The sequence below is a fragment of the Ranitomeya imitator genome, chromosome 5 (genome assembly GCF_032444005.1).
Source record: "Ranitomeya imitator isolate aRanImi1 chromosome 5, aRanImi1.pri, whole genome shotgun sequence".
Taxonomy (NCBI): domain Eukaryota; kingdom Metazoa; phylum Chordata; class Amphibia; order Anura; family Dendrobatidae; genus Ranitomeya; species Ranitomeya imitator.
In genome coordinates this window covers 380,107,601-380,123,385 of record NC_091286.1, presented here as the reverse complement: position 1 = coordinate 380,123,385, position 15,785 = coordinate 380,107,601, and the positions used below count along the sequence as shown (strand labels likewise).

The 15,785-nt window shown below is 39.1% G+C and overlaps 1 protein-coding gene across 5 annotated transcripts in view; it reads right to left on the bottom strand.

The window, feature by feature from the left end:
- The window catches only part of DST (dystonin), a 750,022-nt gene that overhangs the window by 250,587 nt on the left and 483,650 nt on the right, over positions 1 to 15,785 (bottom strand). For 3 of the 5 annotated variants that reach the window (XM_069726743.1, XM_069726742.1, XM_069726744.1), the window contains one exon: positions 11,756 to 11,854. In XM_069726743.1, coding sequence (XP_069582844.1) covers positions 11,756 to 11,854 — 99 coding nt within the window. Of the gene's footprint in view, positions 1 to 6,295; positions 9,242 to 11,755; positions 11,855 to 15,785 lie in introns of all 5 variants that reach the window. The other 2 variants (XM_069726740.1, XM_069726741.1) reach the window with 1 other exon arrangement.

Genomic DNA, 15,785 nt, shown 5'->3' with positions numbered 1-15,785 from the left:
TGATGTTCTATTCTAGTACCAAACTGGACTAACAAAGGTTTTACGGAGCTATCCAGAAAAAGTAATGGCTAACTCCTTAAAGGAATATAGTTTCTTGGCACATTTCTTGGCAAATAACAAAAGGGAACTGAGGACTCCACAATTTGTCTTTGCAGGGGGTACAATTACTTTGAAAGGTACAAAGGGAGCACTCACACTTTGTGTCTGCACAAAGGGAAATTATTACTGTATGGAAAAAAATGTATTATTTGGAGGGCAATATTACATCTCGTGGCGGCACAAATGGGATTATTACTGTGTAGAAACAAAGGGAGACAAGTGCTTGTTGAGGGCACCAAATAGGTATCATTACTATGCAATGGCCCAAAATCAATAACTATTATGGTTGGATCAAAGAGGGAATTATTATTATGTGGGGTCACGAATGGGAATTTTTACTCTATAGAGGCATAAACAGCACAAGGATAATCTTTGGGGGGATGGTGAGGGAATTATAACTGTAAGGGGGAAGAAAGGTGTCTACCTTTACTGTGGAATACAAAGGCATTATTATTTTACAATGGGTAAAACAGAAGAATTTGTGGAACACCAAAGTGAGGACTAGTATTGTGTTGGGCACAGAGGTGCTCGCTACTATTGAGTAGAGGACACTGAAATGAGTATTGGCAGTAGCAGCAGTGTTGGGAGTTTGTGTGCAGAAACAAGTCATGGTTTGGAGAAGACATCAAGGTCCTCTGATCAGGATACAGTAAAAAAAAATAAAGTGTAAAAAAAAAAGGCAGATGTAAACCATTGGCTTTAACAATACTGGTAACAGCATTGTTTAGAGATACGATGCTCTAAGAGCTGAGCCATCAGATATTACTTTTAACCCCCCTACCCACCCCCATAAATATGCATGCTCAGAGAAGCATGCATGTGTTTTCAATAGAGAAAGGACACTGACACACACTTTTGATACAGCTCCATACAAATTACCGTATTTTCCGGCGTATAAGACGACTGGGCGTATAAGACGACCCCCAACTTTTCCAGTTAAAATATAAAATCTTCTCAAAAGGCGGGGGTTGTCTTATATGCCGGGTGTCGTCTTATAGGGTGGGTGCGGAGCAATCTGTGGTCGAACTATATAATGGGGGGGGGAGTGGTCCCGATGACGAGGTGAGGGAGCGCCTCATCAGGAAGGTGTAAGTGAAGGAAACTGTCAGCGTCTGGGATGCCAGGGTTATGCAAAAAAGAGAGAGAGAGCGGTGCTGAGCCTAGAAAAACACGAAAAACACTCCTATTTCACTAATCTGGCTCACCCTTGTATCCTATTATCTCCTTCTCTGCCTCTGCTTCACTTACACCTTCCCGGTGAGGTGCCCCCTCACCTCGTCATTGGGATCGCTCCAACCACAATATGCGGCGACCACAGATTACTCCGCTTCTGCCCTATAAGACGACACCTGGCGTATAAGATGATACCCGACTTTTGAGAAGATTTTCAAGGGTTAAAAAGTAGTCTTATACGCCAGAAAATACAGTAATCATCCAGCCCTGCTGAAATTGGCAGGTTCAACTAATATCCATCTAGTTTATTATAAATGTTATTGATGGGAAGTTGGGGCAAAACAAAAGTTGCAGTGCTTGTGACCCTGATTACTTAAGAGTCTAGCAATGTTCCTTCTGCCCTACTAAATCCAGATTGCCTGTCCTGGTTTAGCAATCACAATCCTGATATTGTATGTAAACAAAGACATACAAAAGAGAAGACAACTTTTTGTTTTGCCTGGTCTGGGATCACATTTTCTTTTATTTTTGTCTGGTCTGTCTGGTCTGAAGTCTAATTAAATTAAGCATCTAGTCTGGGGTTTGAAGAATTAGGCTTCTGTTCTGAGGTCTTAAAGATTTGGTCTACTGTCTGGGGAATATGACATAAGATGAGAAATCTTAAAGGAAACCTGCTATGTTGAAAATGGTGTCTGATCTGTAGGCCGGATGATATAGAGCAGGGGAAGCTGATCAGATAGATGTATATTTTTGTGGAAAGGTTTGCCTATTACTTGTATTTTATTCACTAAAATCCTAGGTGTTTGTAAACATGAGAGTCCAGTGGGCGGTCCTACTCAGTGATTGACAGTCTTCGTTGTATGACTGTACATACCAAGATATCCGTCAATCACTAAGTAGGACCACGCACTGAACTCAAATGCATACAAACGTCTGCGATTTAATTGAATAAAACACAAGTTATCGGTAATCTTTTCCAACATGCCAATATAACATCATGCTCATTTTCTCTTTCGCTTTATCATGCTGTCCACAGATCTGACTACATATACAACGTGACAGGTTCCTTTTAGGAATTAAGAGAACCGTCTTACGTAAGATGATCTACGAGGATCTGGTCTGAGGTCTCAAAAATTAGAGGCCTGATTAACATTTTGATTAATTAGGCAACTGATCTGGGGACAAAGGACATTGGCAGTCTGATCAGAAAATTAGGATGTGGACTTGAGTCTGATTAACTTATAAAGGTTGGTCTGGTTTGAAGCATGAAATAACGGAGCACTAAACACAGAAATTAAGTTGCAGGATCTTAGACATTGCAGGAACTTAGGTATCCATGGGTACAATGACTAGCACCTAGCTAACTGTCACTATATCAGTGGATGTAACCATGGATACCTAAGGTCCTGCAATTTCCATGAGGAAAGAGACATAGTGAATCAGAAGAACTATACATTTCTAATTGGAGGTATTTGGTAATATTATTATTATTAGACCTACTACATATTTGGAAAGGATCTTATAAATGGGAATACCCCTTTAATGATATTTTTGACTCACAGCAGTCAACGCTGATGGGGAAAGGCTTCTGCTGCAGCCAGTTGTATTACAGATAGACACATGACTATAAGACCTTGCGCAAAGGTTCAGTATTTGGTTAATACTTTACATCAATATTTGTAAGCCAAAAGTGGTGCAAATGTTTCTATTGTACACTTTCTCTGGTTGCTCCACTTCTGATTTTGGCTTACAAATACTGATGTCAAATATTCAAATAATGAACATGTGAATGTAACCTACAGAGAAGGGACATGGCTGATCTGGAGCATAAAAAATGTACTTAAAGAGGACCTGCCATAAGGTCACAAGTTGCCAGTTTTTGCTCCGAATTTATTCCTCCTGCTTCCCTGAATATTCAGTTTTTTCTTATTTACAAAACTGCCATATAGTTTTAAAGTGAGGCCCTTTTAGTGCTAGTTTTTCTGGTCCTTATCAAGGGAGCGGGTTTGTCTGAGGGACATGTCTTTTGACTGCTCTGCATAATTACCCTGTGAGCAATGCTACACTGGAAAGACCATAAAAACTAGCATATTGGAAGCACTTACTAAAAAAAAGGCTTATATCTTATTTAAATAAGAAAAAATTCTTAAGGTGGCAGCAAGAATAAAATAAGAGCAAAAAAAAACAACCGCTACTTACCCTTAAAAATGTATAATTATTCTAATATGAGATAAAACAGGATAAAAGAAAAGTGGAGATTAAGGGTTAAAGTGCTAAGATTTTTTTATTTATTTGTGCATTTTCTGTGTTTAGTTCTCCTTTTGTTTTGGGGTCTAGTCTGCGGTTTGAATTTATATGGTTACTAATTTACATAAATACTAAGGCTGCCGCTGACTTAAAGGTATTGTCCCATAATCAAAGTGCATTTTAATTAATAGCTATCCAACATAGAGAAATGAAATATGCGCAATATTCGCTATTTTATATGGTGGATCCGTAAGTTAGACCAAAAGCGTAATTTTGCAAAATGTCGGGTAATAGGTGCTCAGCCTAAAACAATGAATGAAATAAATTGAAGTTGAAGGAGAAATGCGGCACTCACCCTTTTGCATTGATTTCGTAGTCTTTATTACACCATTAAAGGTGTAAACGAATTCAGTCCATGGGAGCGGCAGGTATTCCGAGGGGTGCGGGGAGTCCACTATCCTCTCCCCGCACCTCTCGGAACACCTGCCGCTCCCGTGGACTGAATTCGTTTACACCTTTAATGGTGTAATAAAGACTACGAAATCAATGCAAAAGGGTGAGGGCCGCATTTCTCCTTCAACTTCAATTTATTTTAATAGATCTTGGAATAAAAATAATTTCAACAATTGGATGATTTAATAAAATGTTCCTATGCTGAGATAATCTTATTAATGTGCCCCTGCTGTGTACTGTGTAATGTCTGTGTCTGACCGTGCAAGAACATGGTCTGATCATACCACAGCTCCTGGGCAGGGGAGGAAGCAAAAGAGAGTATATAGGCAGGACAGCAGGGGATCACAGCTGATTCTTTCTGTGAGGTCAAATAAGTTTTTAAACAGTCAGGGAAATGTTTTAGTTCACAGAAAGCATCATCTGCGATCCCATGCTGTAAAGATTGTATACACACTTTTGCTTTGTTAATTAGCCAGGAGCTGTGATATGACCAGACCATGATCTGGAGCAGCTCTGCATGGTGAGACACAGCCAATGACACAGTACACAGCAGAGGCACATTTATAAGATTATCTCGGCACAGGAACATTTTTTTTAAACACATCCAATTGTGGAACTTATTTTTATTCCAAGAGAACTCCTTTAAGAAGTGGAACCAATGATGTTTTGCAGCAAACTCTGCAGTTGTCAGGACAAGTCATCATAGCATACTGAGTCAGAAAACAAAAAATAGGTAACAGAACGTCAACAATCAGAGAAAGGTCATCTGGAAGTCAGTGGATTTAAAGAAGACCTGTCACTTTTCCTAACAGTCTGAAGCAATACAGATGTGTCTACCTTTAAAGTAAACTTGTCAGCTGATTCTTCTCTGATAGCAGAATGTAATAGAGAAAGGTATGATGTGCTGAACAGCATGTGTAATCAAGCAGAATCTGTCAGGTCTGATAATGCTATTAACCTGCAGATATACGGTTAATGTGCAGGTTAATAGTGTTATGAAGGCGCCCTGCTGCAGTACTGAAAGTGTGGCACCCAGAAGAAAATATAATTTATTTCTCCCAGGAGCCACTGGATTTCAGTCATGAGTAATTACAGTCACCACTCCCAGCATGCTGTAAGTACACCCTGGCACTGTCTGACAGCTAGTTCTGTACTGATGCCCTGTAGAGTCGGCTGTCCGGCAGTGCTGGAGTAGGCTTACAGCCGCAACTCTCAAGTGCTGTGAGTGGTGACCGTAATTGCTCCGGACAAATAAAGTTCATTTTCTCCTGGGTGCTGCATTTTCAGTACAGCGGCCAGGCACCTTCATAATGCTATTAACCTTCAGCCTAACCCTATATCTACAGGTTAGTAATGTTTTCGCACACGACAGGTTCCCTTAACATGTCTATGGTGTGGATGGGCCAAACTCACACTTTATTCATAGCAGTGTTCAGCCAGCTCTGAACATCCAAGCCAATAATATTATAGAGCTGAACAATGCTAGTCTTGATGAATCCTTTGCTTTTTACATAGATTTTTTATTCCTCCTGGAAATGTATGAATCAGGTCTAGTCTACATGGACACTTTTTGTGAGACACTGACTTAATTCAATTATGGTGTTACAGGCATACATTGAAATCCATGAAATATGTAGCCTGCAGCTGTCGCTTGAAGTCTTTATAGCCCTACAATAATTGACAAATGGGCGTTACCATTCAGTTTATTACGGTCAGTGATACCTGAACACTGCAGCATTGTGCAGGGACACAACACTATCACAATGAGTATGATAATAGCCAGTTTATTCACACGTTTTCAGGTGGAATAAAAAAGGAAATACACAATGCCAAATTCTAAAAAATGACTCTCAAATTGTAATTTACAAAAATAGATCAGGAGAGCTCACAAATATTGCTTTATTGTTCTGTCTGTGATCGTATCTGATTAGTAGTGTACTCCCTAGTGTAGTCTTATATTGACACTTATATAAAGTCCATCACTGAAAAAGTGAAAGGTATACCTTCCGCTTATGTGATTGGGTGTTTCAACGTTCCAATTACATATATGTGTTACAGATGTAAAGAAGGAGTTAAAAGGGTGAATAAGCAAAAGCATGTTGCATGTAGTGCATGCTATTTTTCTGGGGGAAGTGTAATATTTTATATGGGGTGGTGGGGTTTGTGTGCCAGAGCTGCTTTTTACTCTCAGTCCTATCCTGCCTATGCAAGCGAAGGAAAAAATAATCACCAAGATAAAGAAGCTTTATGAAAGCATATAAACTGGCAAAGCATGGCAAGTGACTTGCATAGCAGAATAGCGAGGAAGATATACAAAAAATACCTCCATAGGTTGATCAAACTTTCCTAGCTCTTTTCCAATTTTCTCCTCTTCAATTCTCAAAGTTTGAAAGGCATTCTGTAAACTTTTATCCTTTATAGTCTCTAAGTCTGACAGCTGCTTGTAAGCATTCATGTTATCAATAGATATTTGAAGCTCTGTGCTGGTGGTCTGTGTAACATACTCTTTAAAAGGCTTGCTTTTGTCTCCAACATCGAGGGACTGCTTTATCCTGGATAGTTGTAACTGGAGTTCCTTCTGCACACTGTCATCATAACCATCTATGTGTTTCTTTTCGTCAATGACAGTAGAGTTAAAAACTGGAACATTGACATCAAGATGACCATCTAGCTTTCGCCTTAATATTGGAGATTTGGTTCTCTGATTAAGTCCATCAAAATCTTGTTGAGAACCTGCTGAGGAGATAACATAACTGTTTCCTTTTACTTCAAATTCATTTTTCTGAAAAGGGCTCCTTATACTATTATTTTGCTGAATCTCACTTTGTAGATATCTTAATTGGTTTATGTGGTCTTGCCTTTGCAGGTCAACTTTCTGTTTAAGACTTTCAACAGCACGTTTTTGAACCTCTAATTCTTCTTCCATTTTTCGACATTTTTGACCACTTTCCAGCCCAGATTTTTTCTCCAAATTCAACTGCTCTTGACATCTCTGTAATCTCTCTTGAAGATCTGAAAGTTCTATTTTCATCAACTTAATCTTCTCTTCCAGCATTGACCTCTCTTGTTTCATACTAATAACTTCAAGCCTTATGTTTGAATAATTATTTTCGGAGCTTAAACTAGATTCCATTGACTTCTCCAGTTTTTTCCTGAAGTCGTCTGCTGAGCTTTTGTATTTTGCAGATTCCTCTTGGTACAACATAAGCTTTTTCTGTGCTAGTTGCTCATCCACAGTCTTCTTGTGAAGATCATCCTGCGCTTTCTTGACTTTTGTATTCATGTCCTGAAGTTGTGTCTGGTGCTGTTGTAGCTTTTGATCCACTAGGCGCTTTTCCATAGTTAAACTGCTTAATTCAGCTTTCAGATTTCGTATCTCCTTTTCACAATTCAGTATTGTTAAGCTTTGCTTATCACATTTTTGTCTGATTTCATTTAAAGAGTTTCTCGATTTTGTTAATTCTTCTTCCATCCTTTTCACCATATTTTGAGTTTCATACTCTCCCTTAGACTGTTTTTGCAATTGTTCACTTGTAACCCTAATTTGTTCCTTAGTGCCTTCTAGTTGTGTTTTTACTGTATCAAAATTTTTCTGCAAATTATTTCTTTCCATGGTTGTTTTCTCAAACTCAGATTTAACCTTCCTCAACATCATCTCTGTCTCACTGTGTGACTTGGTAAGATCATCAAACTTTATTTTTAATGTATTTGACCACTGATTGCTTTTTGTTAACTCATCCTGCAACTTTATATTTTTTTGATGATCCTCCTTCTGTGCCCTAGTAGCTTGGTGAAGCTCATCTTGCATTTTCTTTAGCTGTTCACGTAAACTGTCAACTTCTCCACTTCTAGATTGTGATCTCTGTTCAAACACAATCTTTTCTTGCTGCAAATTATTCACTTGTGTATTTAAAATTTTCAAGCTGCTCTCAGCTTTTGCGTTTATACGGGTAAGATCCTCAATTCGTTTTCGGAATTCATCCACATCTTGTTTCTTTCTGTTTAAATCTTCTTCCAGGAAAGATAATTTTTGAAGGCTATTCCTTTCAGTCATTTCTTTCTGTCTCAGTTCTTCTTGGCAAGCTTTTAGCTTCTCTCTCACATCATCATAGTCAGCTTTTTGCATCTTTAATTTATGCTCCAAAGAGACTTTATCTTGTTGCAATATCTTTAATTCATCCTCAAAACTCATTCGAATCTTTTTGAGATCACTAGCCTCTTGCATCACTTCTTCAGCCTTATCCTGGCTATGATAGAGCTTGCGTTCCACATCTCTAATTTGCAACACATAGTTCTGTTCTAATTGGTTTTTCTGTTCTACTTCTATTTTAAGTTGCTGCAGCATACTATGTGCATCATCCAACTGATTTCTTAGCAGGCGGTTCTTCTCATCTGCAGAGGCCTTCTGTATTTGTAATGTATTTAATTCTGCTTTATACTGTTTCATTTCATTCTCGGCTTTTTTGTGAACTAGTGTAAGTTCATCAAGCTGCTGCCTAAGGGTTTCTGCTTTTTTAACATACTGTTCCATCTGAGCACCTCTCATGTCTGATTCAATCACATAATGAACCTCTTGCATGGTTCGTGCTGGGATCACCATATCCTTAGAAGATGTATAACTGTATAATGAGTCTGAATACTGTCTTTTTGTTTCATAATCCATTTTCTCTTCTACCATCTTTTTCTGGTATGCCAGGTCACTTTCAAGGTTTTTTATCTGTCTCAAGTGTTCTTCCTCTATCTCAGCTTTCCGTTTGAGCTCACCCATTAGAGTGATTTTTTTATTTTCCAGATCATGAAGATCGATTTCCTTTCTCTTCAGGTGATCCTCCAGCTTCCTTCTTGCTGTAGTGCTTTCTTCTATTTGGGTCTTAAATGCTCTAAGCTTGTCCTCGACAGCATCACGTTTGGATTCTGCTTGCCGTGTAATCTGGCGTACATGTTCTAGCTGCTGTTCAGCTGCTGCTTTCAGTTTGACTGTAGTTTCCAGCTCTAAACGAAACTGCTGTACCTCATATTCCGCCTTTGTTTTCTGCATTGTTAATTCTTCCACTGTCTTTTGGTGTTTTTTAATCTCCATTTCAGCAGAAGCCTTAATTTTGGGCAATTCCTGCTCCAGTAGATATTTTTGATTTTTCACATCTTCCAATGTTAACTCAAGCTCCTGAATTCTTTTCAAGAGCCTCTTGTTTTCCTCTGCACTGGCTTTTTGCTGTTCTGCTAGTTCTGGGTAAGCAGATGACGAAGAACGCTCTGAATACATCAGAGTCTATGATAAAAATAAAGAGAAACATTTTCAGCATTTTTTGCTATAAAATATGAAATGTAGTCTTCATTGTGAAACAATCTAATAATAATATATAAATAGCATAAAAAGCCATAATGGCAATTTAAAGTATTTAATCAGATTTTAAGAAATATGAAAAAAGACTATTTTATTATACAATTTTTGTTCATAGAACTAATTTACACATAAAGTCCCTGATTTATCAAACACAGGCAAAACTCTTTAGAAAAAGTGTTTGAAATGTTGAAACATTTCTACAGAATTCATAGTTAAAAGTGTTGCAACTTTTGGCATTTTACCCCAGTTCCAGTCAGCTTTGTCCACTTTTTGAAAAGTGTGTAGAGCTGAAGGGTATGTGCCAACGATCAGGAACTGCTGCAGCTTGGACGCTGCGTATTTATGCAGCGTCAAACCAACAGTGGCCAGCTTTGACAGCATAGAAGAAGGGATTTCAAGAAATCCCATGTCCACTATGCGTGTATAGACGTCTGCAGATCACCCGCAGACATGTGGCGCATCTTTCCAGATCGCAGCATGTCAACTTCTCTTACTGAGACGAAAGTCCCCACAAGAGAAATTTCACCAATAGAATGTATTGGATGCGGTAAATCCACAAGGTTCAGTGATCACATGTGGATTCACCTGCATTCAATATGCGATGCTAGTTACGGATCATGGGCACCCGGCCTTACAGGGAGAGCACATGGCTGAGAGTGGCTCATAATTTCATTATAATTTACACCACAATAGTGACGTAAATGATGGTAGAAATGTACTCCAGTCCTTGTTTGGGGTACATTTCTTGAAGTGTTGCTAAAAGATATGTCAAATTCATTAAGAGGTGACTGCCTTGTAATGAATTAGGAGCATTTTACTCTAGCGCACTAATCAAGACTGGTGTACAAAATGGTAGCCTTGATGAAGCGAGGCCAAAGTGTCACTTTTCTAATGATATTTTGCCCAATCATATAACAAGTATGCAGAAATACATGTCACCCACTATATGGTACAGAAACTAAGGCAAGAGGAGTCTTGTGCGTTAATTGTATGGACAGGCACATGAAACTCATTGAGCATCATAAAGCTGTCCTGGCAAGAGTATTGGCCAGCATGCTGGTCACAAATCTCCAAAGCATGGGAGATGGAGATGAGAGGGACTTCGGTCCAGCAGCCACGTCAGTGGTATCTGGCAGCTAAAATGGACTTCACAGAATCTCATACCTTAAGACACAACTTTTGAATAGCCAGGGCTGGGACGACAAACATCAAGATGCACAGATGACGTTGTGCCAGCTTTCACAAATCAAATGCTGTGGTGGGGACACCAGAAGGTGAGAGATTCACGGGCCTCTCGCCTAGGAGCCAGGTGCCACCAACCTGGCCCCTGGACCGAAGTACCACAAATCGACCCACTCATCTCTAGTGTGAGATTACAAGCATAGAGACCCTTAATAATAAAGTACCACATTATAAAACATATAAAAATGCATACCTTAAATGACTTACCTATATTGGTCAATTAAAAGATAAAAGATTCAACCCTCTTGTCTTGTCAGTGAAGTATCAGGAGAGTAATGAGAAGCCAGACACCAAAGTCCACAGAAGCATAATACATATTGTACAATGAACAAAATATCTGCAGGATGATCAAGCCAACATTGGAAGCTAAAAAGGAAAGCCCAGCTTGTGCATAACAACATAATCCATGCAAACCGACACAGAGCCAGAAAACATAACAGAGAGCATAAGTAAGTCTATAGGTCGTATGTGAAAGCTAATGCAAAGGCAGGATGTTTATTACCCTAAATATAATAATGACATCATATCAGAGGATACAGTATTTATACACCTACTATAAAAAAAAGAAAACACACGATCAGTCTTGGTCAAATTATCCGGTAGATGTATTCAAGTTTAATAGAACTGAAAATAAAAATAAAGCAAGTATGTCCTTGCATTCTGCGGGTCCCAACGGTTGGAATACAGTAGTTTGGATACATATTTACTCAACATTACAAATATAAAGCTCCTATATGTAAAAGTATTTCTAACACGGTCTATAAGTAGCATCTATTCTGCATCATGCCTTACTACAGGAATTAATTCCTATTCCTACAACTTATACTGTTATTAATAGGCTTAATTGTTTGGGGCCAAGTGCTACTGTAGCTAAAATATGTATGTACTTAAAACTGTTACATAATTATACCTGTAATTACTGTTATGCTTGCGAAAATAATTTTTCTCAATTTCATCATTGCAGATTCTTCTGTAAGTTATCTCTAGTTGTAAATGTAAAACTATGTGTTTTGCTGATATCTGTGATTTGGTTTTAACTATAAACACCTAACGGTTAGTAGGAATACACAATACATAGAAACCCGCCACCAAAATAAAGCTGAGAGATCGGGGAAACAAACTGAAGATGAGAAATGCTTCGCTCACCGACGGTGCACAGTATGGAAGTGGACCTATGAGATTCAACTGTAACCTTACCTCTTCTCCTTCCATTCTCTTCAAGGTTTCCCCAGAGAATTTAACAAACTGGTTAATTAAAGTCATCAAGGCGGAGTAACGGGTCCTTAGATCCATGTACTATGAATGAGAGAGAACAGGGAATCACACCATGTTGCAACATGAAGAACACCAAAATACATTTTATGCATAAGTGTATGAATTATACAGTACTTACAACACACTTTATGGTAATGTTCAAACAATACAATTAAAAGGAAGAAAGTTTTTGCTATTTAATCTTAGAGCAGCAAAATTTAGAAGCGGATTGTTCGATTAACATCTTAGTGACAGAGCCAGATTGGTACTTTATGACCAAGCCAATTTTTACGATTCTGACCACCGTCACTTTATGAAGTTATAGCTCTGGAATGCTTCAATGTATCCCACTGATTCTGAGAATATTTTTTCGTGACATAGTGTACTTCATGTTTTTGGTAAAATTTCTTTGATATACAGTACCGTTCAAAAGTTTAGGGTCACCCAGACAATTTTGTGTTTTCCATGAAAACTCATACTTTTATTAATCAAATGAGTTGCCACATGAATTGAAAATCTAGTCCAGACATTGACAAGGTTAGAAAAAAAAGATGTTTATTTGAAATAATAATTTTCTCCTTCATACTTTGCTTTCTTCAAAGAATACTCCCTTTGCAGCAATTACAGCATTGCAGACCTTTGGCATTCTAGCAGTTAATTTGCTGAGGTAATCTGGAGAAATTTCACCCCATGCTTCCAGAACCTTCCCACAAGTTGGTTTGGCTTGATGGGCACTTTTTGCGTACCATACAGTCAAGCTGCTCCCACAACAGATCAATGGGGTTGAGATCTGGTGTCTGCGCCGGCCACTCCATTACAGATAGAATACCAGCTGCCTGCTTCTTCCCTAAATAGTTCTTGCATAATTTGGAGGTGTGCTTTGAGTCATTGTCCTGTTGTAGGATGAAATTGGCTCCAATCAAGTGCAGTCCACAGGGTATGGCATGGTGTTGCAAAATGGAGTAATAGCCTTCCTTATTCAATATCCCTTTTACCTTGTACAAATCTCCCACTTTACCAGCACCAAAGCAACCCCAGACCATCATATTACCTCCACCATGCTTGACAGATGGCGTCAGACACTCTTCCAGCAATTATTCAGTTGTTCTACATCTCACAAATGTTCTTCTGTGTGATCCAAACACCTCAAACTTGGATTCGTCTGTCCATAACACTTTTTTCCAATCTTCCAGTGTCCAATGTCTGTGTTCTTTTGCCCATATTAATATTTTCCTTTTATTAGCCAGTCTCAGATACGGCTTTTTCTTTGCCACTCTGCCCTGAAGGCTAGCATCCTGGAGTCGCCTCTTCACTGTAGACTTTAACCCCTTCAAGACCCAGCCTATTTTGACCTTAAAGACCTTGCCGTTTTTTGCAATTCTGACCAGTGTCCCTTTATGAGGTAATAACTCAGGAACGCTTCAACGGATCCTAGCGGTTCTGAGATTGTTTTTTCGTGACATATTGGGCTTCATGTTAGTGGTAAATTTAGGTCAATAAATTCTGCATTTATTTGTGATAAACACGGAAATTTGGCGAAAATTTTGAAAATTTCGCAATTTTCACATTTTGAATTTTTATTCTGTTAAACCAGAGAGATATGTGACACAAAATAGTTAATAAATAACATTTCCCACATGTTTACTTTACATCAGCACAATTTTGGAAACAAAATTTTTTTTTGTTAGGAAGTTATAAGGGTTAAAATTTGACCAGCGATTTGTCATTTTTACAACGAAATTTACAAAACCATTTTTTTTAGGGACCACCTCACATTTGAAGTCAGTTTGAGGGGTCTATATGGCTGAAAATACCCAAAAGTGACACCATTCTAAAAACTGCACCCCTCAAGGTACTCAAAACCACATTCAAGAAGTTTATTAACCCTTCAGGTGCTTCACAGCAGCAGAAGCAACATGGAAGGAAAAAATGAACATTTAACTTTTTAGTCACAAAAATTATCTTTTAGCAACAATTTTTTTATTTTCCCAATGGTAAAAGGAGAAACTGAACCACGAAAGTTGTTGTCCAATTTGTCCTGAGTACGCTGATACCTCATATGTGGGGGTAAACCACTGTTTGGGCGCACGGCAGGGCTTGGAAGGGAAGGAGCGCCATTTGACTTTTTGAATCAAAAATTGGCTCCACTCTTTAGCGGACACCATGTCACGTTTGGAGAGCCCCCGTGTGCCTAAAAATTGGAGCTCCCCCACAAGTGACCCCATTTTGGAAACTAGACGCCCCAAGGAACTTATCTAGATGCATAGTGAGCACTTTGAACCCCCAGGTGCTTCACAAATTGATCCGTAAAAATGAAAAAGTACTTTTTTTTCACAAAAAAATTCTTTTAGCCTCAATTTTTTCATTTTCACATGGGCAACAGGATAAAATGGATCCTAAAATGTGTTGGGCAATTTCTCCTGAGTACACCAATACCTCACATGTGGGGGTAAACCACTGTTTGGGCACATGGTAAGGCTCGGAAGGGAAGGAGCGCCATTTGACTTTTTGAATGAAAAATTATTTCCATCGTTAGCGGACACCATGTCGCGTTTGGATAGCTCCTGTGTGCCTAAACATTGGCGCTCCCCCACAAGTGACCCCATTTTGGAAACTAGACCCCCCAAGGAACTTATTTAGATGCCTAGTGAGCACTTTAAACCCTCAGGTGCTTCACAAATTGATCTGTAAAAATGAAAAAGTACTTTTTTTTCACAAAAAAATTATTTTCGCCTCAATTTTTTCATTTTCACATGGGCACTAGGATAAAATGGATCATAAAATTTGTTGGGCAATTTCTCCCGAGTACGCCGATACCTCATATGTGGGGGTAAACCACTGTTTGGGCACACGGCAGGGCTCGGAAGGGAAGGCGCGCCATTTGACTTTTTGAATGGAAAATTAGCTCCAATTGTTAGCGGACACCATGTCGCGTTTGGAGAGCCCCCTGTGTGCCTAAACATTGGAGCTCCCCCACAAGTGACCCCATTTTGGAAACTAGACCCCCCAAGGAACTTATCTAGATGCATATTGAGCACTTTAAACCCCCAGGTGCTTCACAGAAGTTTATAACGCAGAGCCATGAAAATAAAAAATAATTTTTCTTTCCTCAAAAATGATTTTTTAGCCTGGAATTTCCTATTTTGCCAAGGATAATGGGAGAAATTGGACCCCAAATATTGTTGTCCAGTTTGTCCTGAGTACGCTGATACCCCATATGTGGGGGTAAACCACTGTTTGGGCGCACGGCAGGGCTCGGAAGGGATGGCACGCCATTTGGCTTTTTAAATGGAAAATTAGCTCCAATCATTAGCGGACACCATGTCACGTTTGGAGAGCCCCTGTGTGCTTAAACATTGGAGATCCCCCAGAAATGACACCATTTTGGAAACTAGACCCCCAAAGGAACTAATCTAGATGTGTGGTGAGGACTTTGAACCCCCAAGTGCTTCACAGAAGTTTATAACGCAGAGCCATGAAAATAAAAAAAAAAATTATTTTCTCAAAAATGATCTTTTAGCCTGCAATTTTTTATTTTCCCAAGGGTAACAGGAGAAATTTGACCCCAAAAGTTGTTGTCCAGTTTCTCCTGAGTACGCTGATACCCCATATGTGGGGGTAAATCACTGTTTGGGCACATGCCGGGGCTCGGAAGTGAAGTAGTGACGTTTTGAAATGCAGACTTTGATGGAATGCTCTGTGGGCGTCACGTTGCGTTTGCAGAGCCCCTGATGTGGCTTAACAGTAGAAACCCCCCACAAGTGACCCCATTTTGGAAACTAGACCCCCAAAGGAACTTATCTAGATGTGTGGTGAGCACTTTGAACCCCCAAGTGCTTCATAGAAGTTTATAATGCAGAGCCGTGAAAATAATAAATACGTTTTCTTTCCTCAAAAATAATTATTTAGCCCAGAATTTTTTAATTTTCCCAAGGGTAACAGGAGAAATTTGACCCCAAAAGTTGTTGTCCAG